At 53.5% G+C, this 22,160-nt stretch overlaps 1 protein-coding gene across 5 annotated transcripts in view; it reads left to right on the top strand.

Annotated features, from left to right (window-relative positions):
* CLOCK (clock circadian regulator) overlaps positions 1-22,160 on the top strand; it is a 76,830-nt gene that overhangs the window by 21,184 nt on the left and 33,486 nt on the right. For 4 of the 5 annotated variants that reach the window (XM_064149297.1, XM_064149293.1, XM_064149295.1 and 1 more), the window contains exons 2-6: positions 14,664-14,778; positions 15,477-15,567; positions 17,135-17,194; positions 18,243-18,391; positions 20,668-20,759. In XM_064149297.1, the coding sequence (XP_064005367.1) occupies positions 15,548-15,567; positions 17,135-17,194; positions 18,243-18,391; positions 20,668-20,759 (321 nt within the window). In that variant the 5' untranslated portion in view covers positions 14,664-14,778; positions 15,477-15,547. Of the gene's footprint in view, positions 1-14,663; positions 14,779-15,476; positions 15,568-17,134; positions 17,195-18,242; positions 18,392-20,667; positions 20,760-22,160 lie in introns of those variants that run through there. The other variant, XM_064149298.1, reaches the window with a different exon arrangement.

The raw sequence follows: 22,160 nt of genomic DNA, 5'->3' as shown, positions 1-22,160 counted from the left end.
GGCTGGAGCAGCTCTGCTGTGAGCACAGCCTCAGGGAGCTGGGGGGGTGCAGCCTGCAGGGGAGAAGGCTCCAGGGGCACCTCAGAGCTGCCTGCCCAGAGCTGAAGGCAGCCTGCAGGAAGGCTGCAGAGGGACTTTGCATCAGGGGCTCTAGAGACAGCCCAAGGGGCAATGGTTTGGAGCTGAGGCAGAGCAGGGTTGGAGTGGAGCTGAGGAAGGAGTTGCTGAGTGTGAGGGTGCTGAGAGTGTGTCCCAGGCTGCCCAGGGAGGCTGTGGCTGCCTCCTTGCTGGGGGTGCTGCAGGCCAGGCTGGGTGAGGCCTTGAGCAGCTGAGTGTAGCTGAGAGGTGTCCCTGGGTATGGTGGGGAGGGTGGAGGGGCTGAGCTCTGAGCTCCCTCCCAGCCTGAAGCACTCTAGGAGTCTGTGATTTCAGTGACAGTTGTCAGAGTGCTCTGTGTACTTTAATTGCAGGAGATTCCCAAGACTTTTCCACACTTCCTGCTGCTGTAATGCTCTGCATGTCTGTGCCAGAGAGCTCTGAACTCACTCACATCCCTTGCTTGTTAGATCTGTGTGGAGTTGAGCTTTCAGTAAATGTTCTGGGAGATTTCCAAGGTTCAGGTATGATTTTTGACTGCCAGAGGCACTTAAAACAGCAGCACTTTAATATCATCCTGACAAAAAAGAAACCCCTGAGGTGGTAGCAGCAAAAGGAGCAGCAGCAGCTTGGAGAGCTTTGGTTTTACTTAAGCCAGTGAGTTTTCTGTTTCCAAACCAAGTGACTTAACAGCATCCTTCAAACTGCTTTTATGCTGCCTGTTCTTTCATGCTGTAACTGGCACACAGCATCCTTCTGCTAGGCTTAAGCATCTCTCCATTCAGTTTGTGTAATCCTTTCTCAAAGAGCAATTAATTCAGGCACGTGTGGAGGTTGCCCTTTAGCCCAGGGAAGGGATTGAGTCACCATCCCTGGGGATGCTGAACACCATCCATGTGGTGCCTGGGGAGGTGCTTTAGTGGTGGACTGAGCAGTGCTGGCTCAGGGCTTGGACATGATGCTCCTAAAGGCTTTTTCCAGTGTGAGGGATTCTATTCCAGCTCCTCCCTCAGAAAAACAGAAACACACAGGAAAAAACCCAACCAACCAAACCAAAACCCACCAAAGCTGCCAGTCTTTTAATTGGTGCTAATTTCAGCATCTTCAGTGGTCACAGAAGCACAGACACAGGCAGCTTGGCAAAGCTCCTCAGGAGCACCAAGTCTGACCTAGAACCCTACAAGATTCACCCACATCCAAACCACCCTGAAACACAGCCAGGCTGGGTGACTCCACCACCTCCCTGGGCAGCTCATTCCAGTCCCTGACCACTCTCTCAGTGAAAAACTTTCTCCTAATGTCCAATCTAAACCTCCCCAGTCTCAGCCTGAGGCCATTCCCTGTTGTCCTGTCTCCAGTTCCCTGTGAGCAGAGCCCAGCTGCTCCACAGTGTCCCTTCAGGTAGCAGTAAACAGTGGTGAGGTCTGCCCTCAGCCTACCCTCCTCCTCTTCACACTAACCATCCCCAGCTCCCTCAGTTGCTCATAAGATTTATTCTCTAGGCCCTTCCCCAGCTTTGACGCCCTCCTCTGCACCTCCACATCTCTCTTGTATTGAGATGCCCAAAACTGAACACAACACTCAAGGTGTGGCCTCACTGAAGCCACAATCTCCTCCCTGCTCCTGCTGGCCAGTGCATTGTTAACCCAGGCCAGGCTGCCACTGGCCTTCTTGACCACCTGGGTGCACCCAGCAAGGAGGCAGCCACAGCCTCCCTGGGCAGCCTGGGACACACTCTCAGCACCCTCACACTCAACAACTCCTTCCTCAGCTCCACTGTCAGCCTGCTCTGCCTCAGCTCCAAACCATTGCCCCTTGGGCTGTTTCTAGAGCCCCTGATGCAAAGTCCCTCTGCAGCCTTCCTGCAGGCTGCCTTCAGCTCTGGGCAGGCAGCTCTGAGGTGCCCCCAGAGGCTTCTCCAGGCTTGTTTGATAGTTCTGGCCTCAGAGCTTCAGTGTTGCAGCTCAGAATGTTCCTACTCGCTCATTTCTGGGCAAGTGCCTGTGAAGCCTCACTTGTGTGTTCCTGAGGGCACTCTGGTGAGGTGCAGGGCAGTCTGTTCCTCAGGCAGGCAGAGTGCACTCCTCAGCAGAGCCTTGCAGAGTCCTGCAGCAGTGCATGAGTCACCCACGCTGGACAGTGCAGGCATCAGAAGCACTTCCACAGCTGTGCAAACTGGGGGTTGTGCAATCACCTGGGAAAAAGGAACTCCTGCCAATCACTGACTGTTTTTAGTGGTTCATTTACATGTTTAGCTCCTACACCAGATGGGGAATTACATTTCAAGTTCAATATTAGCTTTCTGAAACACCTGTCCCTTGTGTTCAGGTGTTGCTGTTAGCAACTCTCCTCATCTTGGTTCTTTTCACTCAGTGTCCATGTGGCACACTTGGATGATTCTAAGGGATCAAAGGAGCTGCTCTTGTTCTAAAGAATTAAACTTGCTTGGGTTTGTGTTCTTCATCTAAGTGAACTCCCCCTGTAGAATTACCTGTACTGGAGATCCTAAAGCACTCACAGTTCATGCTAATTAACAGGTTCATGCTAATTAACAGGTTCCTGGGCAGGCTGGCAGCTCCTCAGCAGCACTTCTGATCTATAAAGAATCACAGAATGAAGCAGGTTGGAAGAGAGCTCCAAGCTCAGCCAGCCCAACCTAGCACCCAGCCCTGCCCAACCAACCAGACCATGGCACTAAGTGCCCCAGCCAGGCTTGGCTGCAACACCTCCAGCCACAGCCACTCCACCACCTCCCACTGACTCCGAGACTGAGTTGTGAATCCCTGAGTCTGGATCTGGCAATCAGCAACAGAAGAAGGGGACACAGCCTGAAGCTGTGCCAGGGCAGATCTAGGCTGGATGTGAGGAGGAAGTTCCTGGCAGAGAAAGTGATTGGCATTGGAATGGGCTGCCCAGGGAGGTGGTGGAGTGGCTGTGCCTGGAGGTGTTGCAGCCAAGCCTGGCTGGGGCACTTAGTGCCATGGTCTGGTTGGTTGGGCAGGGCTGGGTGCTAGGTTGGGCTGGCTGAGCTTGGAGCTCTCTGCCAACCTGCTTGGCTCTGTGATTCCATGGTCAGTGAATAAACCTTGTTCTGGGCAGAGGTGTCAGTTGCCAGAGGCTGTCCCCTGAGGTGCAGCAGCGCACAGGGGAGCACAGAGGGTTTGGTTTGATGTGAAGCAGCCTTCTCAAGCAGCAGCAGCAGCGCTCGTTTCTCCTGCTCTCCTTCTCTGTGAGTGAACACATGGTGTGGGTCAGCATGGAGTGGTGGTGTTGCCAAAAGATGGCTAACCTGTGGTTTGCTGCTTCCCCGTCCCCTCTGCCAGCACAGCTTTAGAGCACCCCTCTGGTGAAACCAATGTAGGTGATTTAGCTGAGTGAAACAATACTCTGGCCCTGCTTTAGCAGAGCCAGTTTTAGGCTATGCTGGCAGATACTGGTGCTAGCAGAAGAGGGGGTTTAGTATGAGTGTGGGCAAAGGCTAGCATGAAAACTCTTGGCTGGATAGGGGAGTTTGTTAAAGGGCTTCACAGGCAGCCCAGGAGCTTGTGGAGTCTTCTTCCCTGGAGATGTTCAAGGCTAACTTGGCTGTGTTCCTGTGTGTCCTGCCCCTGCTCTGGCAAGGGGGTTGGACTGGATGATGTCTGGAGGTCCCTTCCAACCCCTGAATTCTGTGGTTCTGTGAAGTGCAGGTAACTGCTAGGGTGTGGAGTGCCTGCTGGTGCCTGTGGCCCTGTGCTTGTCTGCATGGGCTGGGTAGGTCTGGCCTTGCTCTCTTACATGTGGTAACTCTTCACCAGCAGGCTGAGCAGAAGTACTTAGTCTGTTCCTCCCACCTCCTAGTGGAGGTGTTCAAGGCCAGGTGGGATGAGGCCTTGAGCAACCTGTTCTAGTGGGGTGTTAACATTTGCATCTGTGTTTCAACCACTAAGAGCATCTGTTAGGTGGAGAGCAAGGAGAAAATTACCTTTTCTAATCTGATTCTAGATCATTTGAGTGTTTTCCAGTATTAGTGACTTCAGGAGCAGTGCCAGCTTGGGTTTTAGATCCCAGCTTGCTTTGTAGAGTTTGATTGGCCAGGCTGGCTGAGGCTGTGGGCAGCCTGCCCTAGGGTAGGGTGACCCTGGCCATGGCAGGGGCTTTGGAACTGGATGATCCTTGAGATCCCTTCCCACCTAAACCATTCTATGAGTACCCAGTCTATGAGTTAGGAGTAAATAAGTCTTTGTGTCCTCTTCCAAACCAGTTAGTTTCCCTGGCTGCCATGGCACTCTGCTTTCCCTCTGCCCTCTCCACCCCTCTTTGATGTGCACAGAACCGACCAGCAGTCAGCTGCCTCTGGCTGTGCTTGGTAATGGTATCTTAAGGGCCTAAGTTGCTCGCAGGAGGTTTGGATTGCCCTTTAAAAGGGCAGGTGAATTGTAAAGCAAGCAAAAGCAATTAAAGACCTGTGGCTGCATCCTTAAACTTTGTCCTCAGTAGGCTGTAGAGGCCCTGGGAGCAGAAACAACTTGCAGAAGAATCTGCATAGCAAACTGCAGCTTTTCCACCCCCTCCAGCATGCTGAGCATTAGTCGAGGAGCTGTGCTTGAGCTGCCTGGCTGCAGGTTGCTTCTGCCTGGAAGCCTATTAAAAGTGGAGCTTTGCAGAGCTGTGAGTCGTTTGGAGCTGCCCCACTGGCAGCTTGGCCTCATGGTGTGGAGCACTGGGTGGTTTGTTAAGCACTGTGTAAGGAGGCAGTAGGTGTTGTGTTGGGTTTTTTCCCTCCAGCTAGGCTTAATTACAAACTAAGTTGTGTTTTAGATGTGCAAACACAATGCCTGCTCTGGTTCCCTGGCACAGACTGGGCAGTGGCAGATGTAGTCAAGAGGTTCCTGTGCCTCTTTGTGCAGGGGCACTGTTCCTTACCTGTGCCACTTCTCAGGGGTACATGAAGCCACACTGCTGAGTAGCAACAGGGTGGCAAGGACTGCACAAACAGCTGTGTGCTGGGGAGGGTCAGCTCAGGAAACTGCCTCAGCGTGAGAGCAGAGCTGGAGGAGGGAGCAGCCCCCGTGTGTGCCAGGCAGGGTGGCAGGAGGCAGGGTGGCTGGAGGCAGGGTGGCAGGAGGCAGGGTGGCTGGAAGCAGGGTGGCAGGTGGCAGGAGGCAGGGTGGCTGGAAGCAGGGTGGCAGGAGGCAGGGTGGCAGGAGTCAGGGTGGCAGGAGGCAGGGTGGCAGGAGGCAGGGTGGCAGGAGGCAGGGTGACAGGAGGCAGGGTGGCAGGAGGCAGCGTGGCTGGAAGCAGGGTGGCAGGAGGCAGGGTGGCAGGAGGCAGGGTGGCAGAAGGCAGGGTGGCAGGAGGCAGGGTGGCAGGAGGCAGGGTGGCAGGAGGCAGGGTGGCAGGAGGCAGGGTGGCAGGAGGCAGCGTGGCAGGAGGCAGGGTGGCAGGAGGCAGGGTGGCAGGAGGCAGGGTGGCAGGAGGCAGCGTGGCCGGAGGCAGGGTGGCAGGAGGCAGGGTGGCAGGAGGCAGGGTGGCCGGAGGCAGCGTGGCCGGAGGCAGGGTGGCAGGAGGCAGGGTGGCAGGAGGCAGGAGGCAGGGTGGCAGGAGGCAGGGTGGCAGGAGGCAGCGTGGCCGGAGGCAGGGTGGCAGGAGGCAGGGTGGCAGGAGGCAGGAGGCAGGGTGGCAGGAGGCAGGGTGGCAGGAGGCAGGGTGGCCGGAGGCAGGGTGGCAGGAGGCAGGGTGGCTGGAGGCAGGGTGGCAGGAGGCAGGGTGGCAGGAGGCAGGAGGCAGGGTGACAGGAGGCAGGGTGGCAGGAGGCAGGGTGGCAGGAGGCAGGGTGGCAGGAGGCAGGGTGGCTGGAGGCAGGGTGGCAGGAGGCAGGGTGGCAGGAGGCAGGGTGGCTGGGGGCAGGGAGGCAGGAGGCAGGGTGGCAGGTGGCAGGGTGGCAGGATGCAGGGTGGCAGGGTGGCAGGTGGCAGGAGGCAGGGTGGAGCCGTCTGAAGCGGCCCAGGGGGAGCTGTGTGGCTGCAGCCTTGCTCCCGTACGCTGCCCTGGCACAAGGCTTACAAGCAGTGTTTCTGCCACCTTTGTGGCTTTGCTCCTGCAGGAAGGGCATCTGCAGGAAGGGCATCTGCAGGAAGGGCATCTGCAGGAAGGGCATCTGCTTCCAACGGGCTGAGCAAGCAGCGTTCAGTGAGGCTGCAGAAGGACAGCAACTGTTCCTGGCGGCCAGGGCACTGACCACTGCCTCTTGAGCTTGTCTTGGACGTTTGGTCAGCTTTGTACTGGGTTTTTGTTGCCCCTTATGATTTCCTGAGGCAAGGGAGTGTGCCCACTCACAGACTCAGGGGAGTCAGTGTTGTCATGACTTGCTTTAATGCCTCTGCTGGTGCCTTGAGAGGGGCACGGAAACACCACCTCAGGCATCCCCAGGTGTAGTTCATTTGAATCTTAGAAGGCCAAGATGATACAGGCAGTGAAAGGGAGAGAGGGGGAAAAGCCTGATGTGGTTAAGAGCTTCTTCACCTCACAGCCTGGCAACCTGGTGGGTGCTTTCCTGTCACTGCTGGGGAGCAGAAGGGGGGACACAGGCTGTTCCCAAGGGAGGGCAGCCAGGCTCAGGCAAGAGCCCAGACTGCCAGGAAGCTCCTGTTGAGGAGGCAGGTTGGAGGATGAGTTGAGAAGTCAAACTGGTGAGGCAGAGCCCAGCCCAGAGCAGTACTTAGCCTGGCTTGGGCTGAGCTGCGGCACAGCGTGGGTGAGGAGACAGTCACCATGGCCTGAACTAAGATCAGAGAGCTGCTCTGCGCTGGAGAGGGAGCTGTGGGCCCCTCTCTCTGGTGGGGAAGGAGATGCAGGCTCCAGGGAGGAGTGAAGGCTGTGCAACAGCAGAGCAGCAAGCAGCAGTGTTTCCTTTAACCAGCAGCTGGAGGGATGGAAGTTGCCCACTGCTTTTAGAGCTCTCTGCCGGGGCAGGGCAGTCTGATACAGGAGGAATGCAGAGGAGCACTGCTTTTTGCTGTTCCTCATCACCCATGAGGATATCACAGTGACTTTCAGCCAAGCCTGTCAGAGCAGCTTGCTTAGGTCCATTGCCTTTGCAGGGAGCAGACAAGGACATGTCTGTGACAAACCATTTCTAGGAGCTTAACCTCTTTTTACATCTGTGTTTGCTCTCTTGTCTCCTGCTCGTGGTGATCTGTAGGCACTTCCAAGTGCTGCTGTTTGTTTGGACTCTGCAGAAACAGGTCTGTGGGCAGAAAGTGTGCACTTGGAGTCAAGGTATAACAGCACTTCAAGATCTGTGGTGGCTCTGACCACAGCAGGTCCTACCAGGCAGTTCCTCTCTCCTATGGGCTGCTTGGACTTGCCCACTTTCCCAAAGGCCTCTCAGGAGCAGACCTGAGGCTGGCTGGGTTATAATGGCAGTGCACACCAGCAGTCACCTGTCCTGCTGCCCTTTCCTCACCACACTGCACACAGATGGGTCCTTGTCTGCTCCTGCCGTGGGCAGTGGACCTGAGCAGACTGCTCTGCCAGAGCAGGCCACTCGTGTCCACTCATAAATGTTCCCATTTAGAGGCCAATGGGGTCAGGTTGTGTGGCTGTCTGTGCTAGAAGCAGCCCTCTCCTCCTCCTGTGCCTTGTGAAGCAGGAGATGTGCACCTGCGTTTCTGGGGCTGCACAAGTACAGACCAGCCCCTCTCTGGGCAGCCTGCTCCAGTGGCTGGCCACTCTTGCAGGAAAGGAGCCCTTCCTGACATCCACTCTAACCCCCCTTGGTGCAACTTGAGGCCATTTCCTCTTGTTCTTTCACTTGGTGGTGGAGAGAAGAGACCAAACCCACCTCACCCCAGCCTCCTCTCAGGGAGCTGCAGAGAGCAGTGAGGTCTCCCCTCAGCCTCCTCTCTTCCAGAGTGAGCAGTGTCAGTTCCTTCAGCTGCTCCTCACCAGCCCTGTTTCCAGAGCCTTCACCAGTTTTGCTGCCTTCCTCTGGACACACTGCAGCACCTCAGTGCCCTGCTTGTAAGTGAGGGCCCCAGAGCAGAGCACAGCTTGAGCTCAGGGGCACCAGCACTTCCCTGCTGCTGCTGGCCACACTCTTCCTGACCCAGGCAGAGATGCTGTTGGTCTCCTTGGCCACCTGAACACACTGCTGGCTCATCTTCACCTGGTTGTCCACCACTGCTCCCAGGCCCTTTTCTGCTGGGTGTGTTTCCAGTGAGTCTGTCCCCAGCCTGTAGCACTGCCTGGGTTTGTTGTGGCTCAAGTGCAGGATGCAGCACTTGGCCTTGTTAAACCTCCTACAAGATCCAGCCTGTCTAGGTCTCTCTCACTGGACTCTACAACTCCCTGAAGGAAGGTTCTAGCCAGGTGGGGTTGGGCTCTGCTGCCAGGCAGCCAGCACCAGAAGAAGGGGACACAGCCTGGAGCTGTGCCAGGGCAGGTCTAGGCTGGCTGTGAGGAGGAAGTTGTTGTCAGAGAGAGTGATTGGCATTGGAATGGGCTGCCCAGGGAGGTGGTGGAGTGGCCGTGGCTGGAGGTGTTGCAGCCAAGCCTGGCTGGGGCACTTAGTGCCATGGTCTGGTTGGTTGGGCAGGGCTGGGTGCTAGGTTGGGCTGGCTGAGCTTGGAGCTCTCTTCCAACCTGGTCTATTCTATTCTGTTCTTTCCTGAGCCTTCCTACTTTTGAGCAGATCAACACTGCTGCCCAGTTTGGTGTAGTCTGCAGGGTGCACTTGATCCTCTTATCCAGAGCAATGATAAAGACATTAAACAAGATTGGCTCCAAAATTGAGCGAGCATTTGGGGAGCACCACTTGTGACCAGCCACCAGCTGGACTGGTCTCCACTCACCACACCCTTTGGGCCTGGCCATCCAGCCAGTTTTCCAGGGTATCCAGTGAACTGCTGCTTTTACTGCTAAAGACTCAGGCAAAGAAGTTGTTGAGTGCCTCAGCCTTTGCCACTGTGTTCCTGCTTGAGCCCACAGAGGACAGAGATTCTCCTTGGTCCTTCTTTTACTGCCAATATATTGGTGGAAGAATTTCCTGTTTTCTTGAACAGATGAAGTGAAATTAGTTTCCAGTTAGACTTTGGCCCTTCTGACTTTCTCCCTGCATGCCTGCAGTCCTTTTGAGTGACCTGCCCCTGCTTCTAGTGCCCACCTACTCTGCTTTTCTCCCTAAGCTGCACCAAGTGTCTCTGCTCAGCCAGGCTGACCTTGCCCACCAGCTCCTCTTCCAGCACTTGAGGACAGCCTGTTCCTGTGCCTCTGAGGCTTCTCCCTGGAGCAGTGTCCAGTTTTCCTGGACTCCTTGGCCCTTCAGCACTACCTCCCAAGGGACTCCAGCTACCTGTCTCCGAAACAGACCAAAGCCTGTCCCAGATGGCTGCTCTGCTGACCTCCCTCTTCTCCAACAGTCAGGAGCTCAGTTGTTTTGTTACTGCTGTACCCAAGGCAGCCTCCAATCATTACATAGTCACAGACACAGGCAGGCTGGCAAAGCCCCTCAGGAGCACCAAGCCCAACCTAGAACCCTCCTCTACAAGATTCACCTTAAACCACAGCCCAAACCACCACATCCAAACCAACCCAAGCTGGGTGACTCCACCACCTCCCTGGGCAGCTCATTCCAGTCCCTGGCCACTCTCTCTATGAAAAGCTTTTCCCTTATGTCCAGTCCAAACCTCCCCAGCCTCAGCTTGAGGCCATTCCCTCTTCTTCTGTGAGCAGAGCCCAGCAGCAGCCTCTCCACAGTGTCCCCTCAGGTAGCTGCAGGCAGCAATGAGCTCTGCCCTCAGCCTCCTCTGTTTCACACTAACCATCCCCAGCTCCTTCAGTCACTCTCCATAAGATTTATCCTTCAGGCCCTTCCCCAGCTTCCTCACCCTCCTCTGCACTCCCTCCAACACCTACAAGTCCTTAACCACAAACAGCAGGTCCAGCAAGGTTCCCTCCCTAGTTGGCTCTGTCAGGAGGCCATTCCTCCTTGTCCTATTGCTAGACACCCTGATGCAGCCCTCTGCAGCCTTCCTGGAGGATGCCTTCAGATGTTGGAAGGCAACTTTAAGGTTCCCCTGGAGTTTCAGTCACTGGCTGTACACAAAATGAAGAGCAGGCAATGCACTGGCTGTTGTCTCCTCCACTTTTCAGGGTGGTGCTGGCAGAACACCTGTCCTGAGCAAGGCTGTAGTGTAGTTTCAGGTTGTTCAGTAAGTTCAGTCCAATTCCAGGGCTGAAGCTGTTTCAGTCTAAAGCATGAAACAGTCATTAGGTGTTCAAGAAAAGACTGGATGCACTCAGTGCCATGGTCTGGTTGGTTGGGCAGGGCTGGGTGCTAGGTTGGGCTGGCTGAGCTTGGAGCTCTCTCCCAACCTGCTTGGTTCTATGAGATGTGGCAGCAGCTGGTGTGAGCTCCTCACCATGACCCTGGGTTGGATTCTGGCTTTTCACCCTGTGACTTACTCAGAACCTTGCAGCTTCAGCTGAGTAATAACTTGGCAGTGAGGAGGCTGTTGCCTCTGCAGCAGCGTGAGGTCAGCATGGTGCAGGAGCAGCTGCAGTTTGTGACTTGGCTGCAGTGCTGTGTGTGGAGACTTTGCACGTCCGTGGCAGCAGCTGAGCCTTCGTGATGAGGACCTCGGCGTTCTTAGGGACAGAAAGCTTCTACCCCTCTGGGTGCAGAGCAGCCTTCAGACAGGCACTGCAGGTGCACAGCAGACACAGCATCTAGGGACAACGACTCTTCCCTGGCTTGGGTAAAGCCTTGTGAACTGCAGGACAGCCCAGGACCTTTGGACACTTGTGACTGGCAGTGCTGATGTGCAGGCATCTTAACCTTCCTGCTGCCTCCCACATGCATGCCTGTCCTGCGAGTTAGATGGCTCTGGGCTTGCTTGCTGAAGCTTCCCCACTGTGGTTAGCTTCCCTTCTGCTCTGGGCTGAGCTTGCTTATGTTCACTTACAGCACAAACACTCTCCTCCCCTCTTGCTTTAACATCACTTTTCCTAAGGATGCCACAGAGATGCTGCAGGGGCTGGAGCAGCTCTGCTGTGAGCACAGCCTCAGGGAGCTGGGGGGTGCAGCCTGCAGGGGAGAAGGCTCCAGGGGCACCTCAGAGCTGCCTGCCCAGAGCTGAAGGCAGCCTGCAGGAAGGCTGCAGAGGGACTTTGCATCAGGGGCTCTAGAGACAGCCCAAGGGGCAATGGTTTGGAGCTGAGGCAGAGCAGGCTGAGAGTGGAGCTGAGGAAGGAGTTGCTGAGTGTGAGGGTGCTGAGAGTGTGTCCCAGGCTGCCCAGGGAGGCTGTGGCTGCCTCCTTGCTGGGGGTGCTGCAGGCCAGGCTGGATGAGGCCTTGAGCAGCTGAGTGTAGCTGAGAGGTGTCCCTGGGCATGGTGGGGAGGGTGGAGGAGATGAGCTCTGAGCTCCCTTCCAGCCTGAGCCATTCCAAATGTCCTTGCAAAGTCCCTTTTAAAGGATTCTGTGTGATTCGTAGATCCTGTGGTGTTGGTGTTTGTCTTAAGTTTGTCTCAAGGTTGCAGAGGTGGGCACAAACCAGGCTCAGGAGGTTCCACAAGACCAAGGGCAAGGTCCTGCAGCTGGGTCGAGGCAATGCCAAGCACCAATCCAGGCTGGGCAGTGCCAGGCTGGAGAGCAGCCCTGAGCAGAGGCACTTGGGGGTGCTGGTGGAGGAGAAGCTGCACAGGAGCCAGCAGTGTGCACTTGCAGCCCAGAAAGCCAAGCAGAGCCTGGGCTGCAGCAGCAGCAGTGTGGGCAGCAGGGCCAGGGAGGGGATTCTCCCCCTCTGCTCTGCTCTGCTGAGAGCCCACCTGGAGTCCTGCATCCAGCTCTGGAGCCCCTGGGACAAGAGGGCTGTGGAGATGCTGGAGAGTGTCCAGAGCAGGGCCAGGAGGATGCTGAGAGGCTGCAGCAGCTCTGCTGTGAGCACAGCCTGAAAGAGTTGGGGCTGTGCAGGCTGGAGCAGAGGAGGCTCCCAGGGGACCTTCTTGTGGCCTGCCAGGATCTGAAGGGGGCTCCAAAAAAGCTGGGGAGGGACTTTTGAGGCTGTGAGGGAGTGGCAGGAGTGGGGGGAATGGAGCAAAGCTGGAGGTGGGGAGGAAGTTGCTGAGCAGGAGAGTGGTGAGAGGCTGGCAGGGGTTGCCCAGGGAGGTGGTTGAGGCCCCATGGCTGGAGGTGTTTGAGGCCAGGCTGGCTGAGGCTGTGTGCAGCCTGCTCTAGGGTAGGGTGTCCCTGGGCATGGCAGGGGGTTGGCACTGGCTGCTCCTTGTGGTCCCTTCCAGCCCTGGCTGACTCTGTGATGCTAAGTGTTTAATTGTGTGTATTTGTTCTCTTCCCATACTGCAGAGGTGAGCTTTAGGGGGTGTAAACTTTTCCTCCTTAGCACTCCTGGTTAGGAAGTGGCTGAGAAGTGTCAGAGTGGTTCAACTGCAGGCAGCTTGAAACCGCAGGTTTCACGTTGCAGTCGCTGTAACCCAGGCTTCATGGGACTCTTTGTCACTGTTAATGTTTGCACTTGTCAAACAGAACAGGACGGGAGGAGAGGCTGTAAGCAGCTAAAAAAGTAGGTCAATGGGCCAGCAGGTTATTTGGCCAGGCAAGAATGAGTGGCTTCATTGAGTCGTGCTGGAGCTGGGCTTTTTCCTCTTGGCAGATTGTTCTGCTCTGCTTTAGCTCTGAGTGTTAACGTTTGCATCTGTGCTTCAACCACTAAGAGCAGCTGTTAGGTGGGGAGCAAGGAGGAAACTACCTTTTCTAATCTAATTCTAGGTCATTTGAGTGTTTTCCACTATTAGTGAAGCCAAGAGTAGTACCAGCTTGGGTTTTAGATCCCAGCTTGCTTTGTGGAGTTTGATTGGCCAGGCTGGCTGAGGCTGTGGGCAGCCTGCCCTAGGGTAGGGTATCCCTGCCCATGGCAGGGGGTTGGAACTGACTGCTCCTTGTGGTCCCTTCCAACCCTGATTGATTCTGTGCCTCTGGACTCTGTGATAGGCTTTAAATTACTTCTTTTTCAAGTGGTACAGGTACCTTGAACAGTGAATACAGGTTAAAAGTAGTTAGCAGGATGGCAACAGGATAGAGCTGAGAGGAAAAAATAATGTTGTGGAAATTAGCATGGTTCAAGGGAAGGAGGTGTGAAAATGAAGTGCAGTGGTGTCAGGAGGTTGGGAGTTGGTGACTGCTTACACTGGTGGTTGGGGTTTTTTGGTGGAGAAAGTGCATTTGTGAGGTCAGTTTGAAAGTCAGCCTGAAAAGTGCTGTTGAAGTGAGCTTTCAGAGGGTTAATGGCTGTCAGGGAGTAGCACTTACACAGCTGGGCAGCTTTGCCTCTCCAGCCTGGGGAGCTGGGCACAGGGGAACCAGATGAAGTTCAACAAGGATGAGTGCAGAGTCCTGCATCTGGGGAGGAAGAATGAACTGCACCAGTCCAGACTGGGAGGTGACTGCTGGAGAGCAGCCCTGTGCAGAGGGACCTGGGGGTGCTGGTGGCTAACAAGTTACCCATGGCACAGCAGTGTGCCCTGGGGGCCAAGAAGGCCAATGGGAGCCTGGGGTGTGTCCAACAGATCCAGGGATGTTCTCCTGCCCCTTTACTCTGCCCTGCTGAGACCTCATCTGAATACTGCCTTCAGTTTGGGGCTCCCCAGTTGAAGAGGGACAGGGATCTGCTGGAGAGAGTCCAAGGGAGGGCTATGAGGATGATGAGGGGACTGCAGCACTGCCTGGTGAGGAGAGGCTGAGGGCCCTGGGGCTGCATAGTCTGGAGAAGAGAAGACTGAGAGGGGATCTAATCAGTGTCTATAAATCTCTGAGGGCTGGGGGTCAGGAGGGGGGCAGGCTCTGCTCACTGCTCCCTGGGACAGGACAAGCAGCAATGGATGGAAGCTGCAGCACAGGAGGTTCCAGCTCAGCACAAGGGGCAACTTCTTGGCTGGAAGGATCCCAGAGCCTGGCACAGGCTGCCCAGAGAGGCTGTGGAGTCTCCTTCTGTGGAGCCTTTCCAGGCCTGTCTGGATGTGTTCTGTGTGCCCTGAGCTAGATTCTCTGGTCCTGCTGTGTCAGGGGGTTGGACTGGATGATCTCCTTGGGTCACTTCAACCCCTGACACCCTGTGAGCAGCATTCTGCACATTCTGGAGTCCTGAGAGTGCCAGTTTTGGAGTAGGCATGACTGAGAAAAGTCAGGAGGAGGCCCAAGTTAGAGTTTCAGTGGTAAAGGTGTTTAAATAATCCTCTAAAAGCACTTGGAAGTATGTATTTAGCAAGTGAAACTGCACATGGAGATGGAGTGGGTGATTCCAAATTCAGAAGTAAAAATGCTGTCAAGATTAAAAGTGATAACTTCAGGCAGAGCTGAAATTGTGTCAGGACATTCTGCTTATTAAGAAGAGCTTCCCAGCAAGATGAATTTGGGTAGTGAAATACTTGGAGCCTTTTTAATAAGCAGAATATTACATTTATAAAATACTCTTTGCTGGAATGATTTATTGGGGGGGGAACACCAAACCCTCAAGTGATCATTTTAAAACTCATTCATGTTCCAATTCTCCTTTTTTATTCTTTCTACAGTTGAGAATCTGATGCTTTTCTGCAGAAGAGGATACATCTAACTCCACATTGTGCTTCGAAGGAGCCAGGCTTCATCCCTACACCTCACACTTTAACAAGTCCCAAAGTGTAAAAGGTAACAGCTGTGTTCTTAGAGTAAATGAGATTGCAGTTACCAGAGAGTCACAGAATGTTAGAGGTTGGAAAGGACCTCTAGAGATTGAGTCCAGCCCCTCTGCTAAAAGCAGGATCATCAGTGCTGGAGGGATCACAGAACCAAGCAGGCTGGCAGAGAGCTCCAAGCTCAGCCAGCCCAACCTAGCACCCAGCCCTGCCCAACCAACCCGACCATGGCACTAAGTGCCCCAGCCAGGCTTGGCTTCAACACCTCCAGGCACAGCCACTCCACCACCTCCCTGGGCAGCCCATTCCAGTGCCAATCACTCTCTCTGCCAGGAACTTCCTCACATCCAGCCTAGACCTGCCCTGGCACAACTTGAGGCTGTGTCCCCTTCTTCTGGTGCTGCTTGCCTGGCAGCAGAGCCCAACCCCACCTGGCTACAGCCTCCCTGCAGGCAGCTGCAGACAGCAATGAGCTCTGCCCTGAGCCTCCTCTGCTGCAGGCTGCATCCCCCCAGCTCCTTCAGCCTCTCCTCACAGGGCTCTGCTCCAGGCCCCTCAGCAGCTTTGGGATATTCCATGAGGGGAGGTAGGATAAAAGGGTAGAAAGGAGAGCTGAAAGAAGCCAGGCTGGTCGATCAGAGGGCAAGTTGAATCTGTTAGAAGCTGTTTGTGCCTCCAGTCCCCTTTTGATTTGGCTTTCTTTCCTTCCAGGCAGACGTACCAATGTCTACCACAAGACTAAAGTGTGCTATGTTGTGTCTTTTACCATAAGCACCCATAAAATGAGCTCCATTGCAGACAGGTATGTTAACAGCCACTGAGGGCTTGGGCAGGTTGACTCTTCAGTGCTTCCTTCCATGGTTTATTTTTCTCTCCTTTTGGTTTATATACAGAAAATATCAATTTATGCCGAAAACAAGAGGAGGGAGATTGGGGCTGGTTTTTGACTGAGTTCTGCTGGGTTTTTAGATGGGTTGTGTTTTAGTCCTTAGGAAGAGTAGGTGAATCTTAGGCTGTATGTCATGTTTTGAGCCACAGAAGAGCAGCTGTGCAAGTTGAGCTGGTTTTGAATGTCTGCTTGGATCTTGTAGTAGTTCAGTAGTTGATGAGGGAAAACAAATACAGCAGAATGCTCAGTGATGCTGCAGGGGATAGTGGAGTGACCTGCTAACCTGTTTTGGGGGAAGAGCAATAGGTGTGGCATGGTTTAGACTCAGTTCTTTCCACTGGGCTTTCCTAGCAGCTTGGTTGGACATCTGTCCTTCACATTCTGAGTGTTACCACCTTGGAGACTTGAGGAAATGAATCATGCATCGAATTTACAGCAAGTGCAGCTGAAGTAGATAACAATGGAAGCAGAGAGCAGCGCTTCAGAACTGCTTGTCTGGCTTTGCCAGGTCTTTCAGGGACATTTGGTGGCATTTTCAGCCTTTTGAATGTAGGAATCCCTTTGAAGAGCTTTGTTTCTGTAGTAGCACACAAAATAATGACTTCCTAACCTCACTGCCTGTCACAGTTTGCAGCTGCTTGGTGATTTGTCACTTACAAATCAGAGAGATGAGGTAAGCTTTTCAGAGAGGCAGTTCCTTGCCTTAAGGGAAGGAAACTTAGGACAGAAAATTCAAGGTTGAGCGTTGAGGAGTCCTCATGAACAACACCAAGCAGACTGAAAGCAGACAGAATGGTTAAGGCTGAGCTGGCCACTAAACAAATAGCAGATGGATGCTCTCTAATGTCACTTCTCCATTCCCAGAGGGAAAAGGGAGATAAGGGAGAGGGACTCATGGGCTGGGAAGAAAAAAGCCTCCAAAATCTACCCCAACTTTAATGAACCAGCAACAATAGGAAGAGAAGACAGTGATAGTAACAAGAAAAGAATGTAATGTGTTCAAACCCAAGAGCAAACTCCTCCAGACTCCACACTGGACTGCTAGGGGCTGTGTTCTCTCCTCTCTGGGGCAGTCAGTTGCAGATGTGCCAGCTGCCTCCCCAGGTGAAGGCTACCTGTGGCCTCCACGCCAAGCAGCATGCATGAACAGTGTCAGTTGTGGCTGCCACTGAGCTGCCTTCGACTCCAGTTCATACTGCAGTTGTAGTATGTCCCATGGCAGCACTCAGCAGCTTCAGCCAGGCCATGATAGTTCACCTCCATTACTCTTACTCTCTCCAGGAGAGCTGACAGGAGTCTTGGCTCCAGGTTACTGAGGGTGATCCTCCTGTTGAGGTGTGACAGTAAATGAATGCTTTGGTTCCTTGGTGTAGAGGAGATGATGATCAGTGACCTTTTCTCTCCTGCTCCTTCACTCTGATGGGACTCCACAAGAGGAAAGTTTCACACTCCAACATGTCCTGCTTCTTGTTCCTTTCAGAAATGATGGAAGCATTTTTGATGGGCTGGTGGAAGAAGATGACAAAGATAAAGCAAAAAGGTAAGTTTTGTGGTTGTTTCAAGTTACAAAATGTCCTCTACTTGGACACTTGGAATTAGCAGGGTGAGGTCTAGGCAATAAACCTGTGACTCTTCACTCACTAGCATGTTTTTCCCTCATCTTCCTCAGTAGTTACAGACAGAGTTCAGTCACCTGTGGTTTTTGTTAAAACAGTCACAGAATCACAGAGTGGCTCAGCCTGGAAAGGAGCTCAGAGCTCATCCCCTCCACCCTCCCCACCATGCCCAGGGACACCTCTCAGCTACACTCAGCTGCTCAAGGCCTCATCCAGCCTGGCCTGCAGCACCCTCAGCAAGGAGGCAGCCACAGCCTCCCTGGGCAGCCTGGGACACACTCTCAGCACCCTCACACTCAGCAACTCCTTCCTCAGCTCCACTCTCAGCCTGCTCTGCCTCAGCTCCAAACCATTGCCCCTTGGGCTGTCTCTAGAGCCCCTGATGCAAAGTCCCTCTGCAGCCTTCCTGCAGGCTGCCTTCAGCTCTGGGCAGGCAGCTCTGAGGTGCCCCTGGAGCCTTCTCCCCTGCAGGCTGCACCCCCCCAGCTCCCTGAGGCTGTGCTCACAGCAGAGCTGCTCCAGCCCTTGCAGCATCTTTGTGGCCTCCTCTGGCTTCCCTCCAGCAGTTCTGTGTCTTTCTGCTGAGGACAGCAGGATTGGAGGTGAGGTCTGAGCAGAGCAGAGCCAAGGGGCAGAATCCCAGAAGAGACTGGATGAGGCACTTAGTGCCATGGTCTGGTTGGTTGGCCAGGGCTGGGTGCTAAGTTGGACTGGATGATCTTGGAGGTCTCTTCCAACCTGCTTGATTCCATCAATCCCTTCTCTCACCCTGCTTTATTCCGCAGGCTTGGCTGCTCCGCTGCAGGTGAAGCAGGAAGCCAACCTTCAGCACTGATGTCTGAGATCTGACAGAGCAGTTTGGTTTGTGCAGTTCTCACAGCAGGAATTCAGTCAGAAGCTGTTTGCATGGATAACCTGGGACCAGTTTGCAGCTTCCAGTCATCCTAAACCCTTTGCTGTTGTGCTTTGCAGAGTGTCCAGGAACAAGTCTGAGAAGAAGCGTCGCGATCAGTTCAATGTGCTCATCAAAGAGCTGGGCTCCATGCTGCCAGGGAATGCTAGGAAGATGGACAAATCCACTGTGCTGCAGAAGAGCATTGACTTCCTACGGAAGCACAAAGGCAAGTGCTGCACCAGGGGCAGCAGCTGGCAGCTCTGCTTTGTCTTTCAGGAGATTGACTTAGTGCATAAAATGTTAACAGTTTTCGTAGCGTGGTGCAGGCTGGGAGGGAGCTCAGAGCTCAGCCAGTCACAGTCCTCCTGTCGTAGGCAGGGACACCTCTCAGTAGAACAGGTTGCTCAAGGCCTTATCCAACCTGGCCTGGAATGCCTCCAGGGAGGTTGTGGAGCACAGAATCACCCAATGTGATCAAAAGGGTGATTCTGTGCTCCACAACCTCCCTGGGCAACCTGTGCCAGTGTCTCACCACCCTCACTGCAAACTTCTTCCTAACATCCAGTTCCAGTCTCCCCTCTGCCACTTCAAACCCATTCCTTCTCCTCCTGGCATTCCCAGACCTTGTCTGTAGTCCCTCCCCAGCCCTCCTGGAGCCCCCTTCAGACACTGCAAGGCCACTCCAAGGTCTCCTGGAAGCCTTCTCCTCTCCAGGCTGCACAGCCCCAACTCTCTCAGCCTGTGCTCACAGCAGAGCTGCTGCAGCCCTCTCAGCATCTTGGTGGCCTCCTCTGCACTGACTCCAACACTTCCATGTGCTGCTTGTGCTGGGGGCTGCAGAACTGCCCCCAGGACTGCAGGTGGGGTGTGAGGAGAGCAGAGCCAAGGGGCAGAATCCCCTCCCTTGCCCTGTGCCCACACTGCTCTTGCTGCAGCCAGCACAGGGCTGTGTCTGGGCTGCACTCACACTGCAGGCTCCTGTGGAGCTTTGCATCAGCCCAGACCCCCAGGGCCTGTTCCTCAGGGCTGCTCTCAGCCATTCCCCACCCAGCCTGGATTTGTGCTTGGGGTTGCACCCATCCAGGTGCATGCAGGACCTTACACTTGGCCTTGTTGAATGTCATGAGGTTGGCCTGGGCCAACCTCCAGCCTTTGATGGCTGCAGTTGAAGGTGCAAGCTGGGTGTTGCTCCTCTGCCTGCTCCCTGGCTGAGGAGGGTGAGCTCAGTGCCATTTCTCTTCCCGTGCAGCCTCCTGCCAGACCTCGGAGGCGTTCCTGTGGAGTCACAAAGTGAAGCAGACTTCTCCCATGTTCTGTTGGCTCTGTTTGCCAGTGTGATGCTTCCTGTTTGAGTTATGGGAAGTGTGGAAGAACATCTGTGCTTTGCTAGATGACTTGTGCTAATGCAATGCAGAGTGCTTTGGGAAGGGCCTGAAGCTCAGCTTTCGCTGGGTAGTGATCCCTGCTGCTGAAGCCAGGCATGGCCCAGGCTGAGCCAATGAGTCAGACTTCTCCTGCTCCAGAGTGGAGATTGTCTGTGTCCTGTGGGCTGAATGCTCATCCTCCTGGCCCTTCTCTGGACACCTTCCAGCGCCCACTGCTTCTCTCAGCAGCACTCAGAGCCCTGGGCTCTGCTTTAGCTCAGCACCCATTGCTTCTCTCAGCAGCACTCAGAGCCCATAGGGTTCTGCTCACTTTCAGTCTCCCAGTCTCAGAGGGGGGAGTGTTTTCCATTGTCAGAATCCATTACTTACTGTCACTAACTTCAGCATAACCCTGAAGTGTGGCTGCACAAATTGGTAGAAGGAAGAAGTCAAACCTCATTTCAACACAATCACAGAATCCCAGAGTGGCTCACGCTGGGAGCTCAGAGCTCAGCCCCTCCAACCTCCCCACCATGCCCAGGGACACCTCTCAGCTACACTCAGCTGCTCAGGGCCTCATCCAGCCTGGCCTGCAGCACCCCCAGCAAGGAGGCAGCCACAGCCTCCCTGGGCAGCCTGGGACACACTCTCAGCACCCTCACACTCAGCAACTCCTTCCTCAGCTCCACTCTCAGTCTGCTCTGCCTCAGCTCCAAACCATTGCCCCTTGGGCTGTCTCTAGAGCCCCTGATGCAAAGTCCCTCTGCAGCCTTCCTGCAGGCTGCCTTCAGCTCTGGGCAGGCAGCTCTGAGGTGCCCCTGGAGCCTTCTCCCCTGCAGGCTGCACCCCCCCCAGCTCCCTGAGGCTGTGCTCACAGCAGAGCTGCTCCAGCCCTTGCAGCATCTTTGTGGCCTCCTCTGGCCTCCCTCCAGCAGCTCTGTGTCCTCCTTCTGCTGGAGAGAGCAGCACTGAAGCAGGATCTGAAGGCAGAAGACATTTTGTTAAGGATCATTTCTGTGGCATGAATGAACAGTCCAAGGAGGCTGCAGAACCTTCAGCTCTTGCCTCCTGGAGCTTTGTGGGGTAATGATGGCTTTGGGAAGTGTCAATCCTTAACCTTGTCTGTGCTTGGTTGCAGAAATCACTGCACAGTCAGATGCCAGTGAGATTCGCCAGGACTGGAAACCAACATTCCTTAGTAATGAAGAGTTCACACAGTTAATGTTAGAGGTACAGCTTTTCCTCTTCTCCTGGGAGCAGATTATTCCTTCACAGGCTGAATTCTTTCACTTGGACATATTTGATTTTAATTATACCTGTATTCTCATGGACCTAAATATTCCAAATTGCTGTGTAGGCAGTGTAATGCAAACCAGGTTTGCTTTCAAAGGCATTTTGAATTGCATGAGTGGAAACATTTATCTATAAAATATAGACTGAATACCTAAAAATATGAAACATTTATTGGTTTAGAAAAAAATATTCATTGGATTTGCTTTTCCTTTCAGTTTTTTCTCTTTTCCTGGTGAATTTTCCCCCCTTTTGCCTTTATTCTCCTTTTGCTTTTTTCTGCTTTTCCTTTTCCCCCTTTTCCTATTTTCCCCCTTTTGCCTTTGTTCTCCTTTTGCTTTCTCCCCTTTTGCTTTCTTCCCCTTTTCCTTTTTTCCCCTTCTGCCTTTATTCTCCTTTTGCTTTCTCCTCCTTTTGCCTTTTTTCCCCTTTTGCTTTTTTCCCCTTTTGCTTTTTTTCCCTTTTACTTTTTTCCCCTTTGGCCTTTATTCTCCTTTTGCTTTCTCCTCCTTTTGCTTTTTTCCCTTTTGCTTTTTTCTCTTTTTCTTCTTTTTCCTTTCGCTTTTTTTCCCTTTTGCTTTTTTCTCTTTTTCTTCTTTTCCCTTTTGCTTTTTTTCCCTTTTGCTTTTTTAGCTCTTTTGTTTTTTTTCCCCTTTTGCTTTTATTCCCTTTTGCTTTTTTCTCCCCTTTTGCTTTTTAACTCTTTTGCCTTTCTCCCCTTTGCCTTTCTCCCATTTTGCCTTTTCCTCCTTTTTTCCCTTTTTGCTTTTTTCCTTTTCCTTTTTTTTCCTTTTTCCCCCCTTTTGCTTTTTTCCTCTTTTGCCTTTCCCCCCTTTTTTTCCCCTTTTGCCTTTTTTCCCCTTTAGCTTTCTCCCCTTTTGCCTTTTCCCCTTTGGCCTTTTCCCCTTTTACCTTTTTTACCCTTTTGCTTTTCCCCCTTTTTTTCCCCTTTTGCCTTTTCCCCCTTTTGCTTTTCCCCCTTTTGCTTTTCCCCCTTTTGCTTTTTCCCCTTTTGCTTTTCCCCCTTTTGCTTTTTTTCCCCTTTTGCTTTTTTCCCTCTTTTGCTTTTTTCCCTCTTTTGCTTTTTCCCCTTTTGCTTTTTTCCCCCTTTTGCTTTTTCCCCTTTTGCTTTTTTTCCCCTTTTGCTTTATTCTCCTTTTGCTTTTTCCTCTTTTGCTTTTATCCCTTTTGCTTTTTCCCCTTTTGCTTTATTCTCCTTTTGCTTTTTCCTCTTTTGCTTTTTCCCCTTTTGCTTTTTCCCCTTTTGCTTTTTTTCCCCCTTTTGCATTTCTTTCCCCTTTAGCCTTTCTCCTCCTTTTCTTTTCCCCCTTTAGCCTTTTT

Source organism: Pogoniulus pusillus, chromosome 9 (assembly GCF_015220805.1).
Source record: "Pogoniulus pusillus isolate bPogPus1 chromosome 9, bPogPus1.pri, whole genome shotgun sequence".
In the NCBI taxonomy this organism is placed as follows: Eukaryota; Metazoa; Chordata; class Aves; order Piciformes; family Lybiidae; genus Pogoniulus; species Pogoniulus pusillus.
This window is presented reverse-complemented; position numbering and strand designations above follow the sequence as displayed.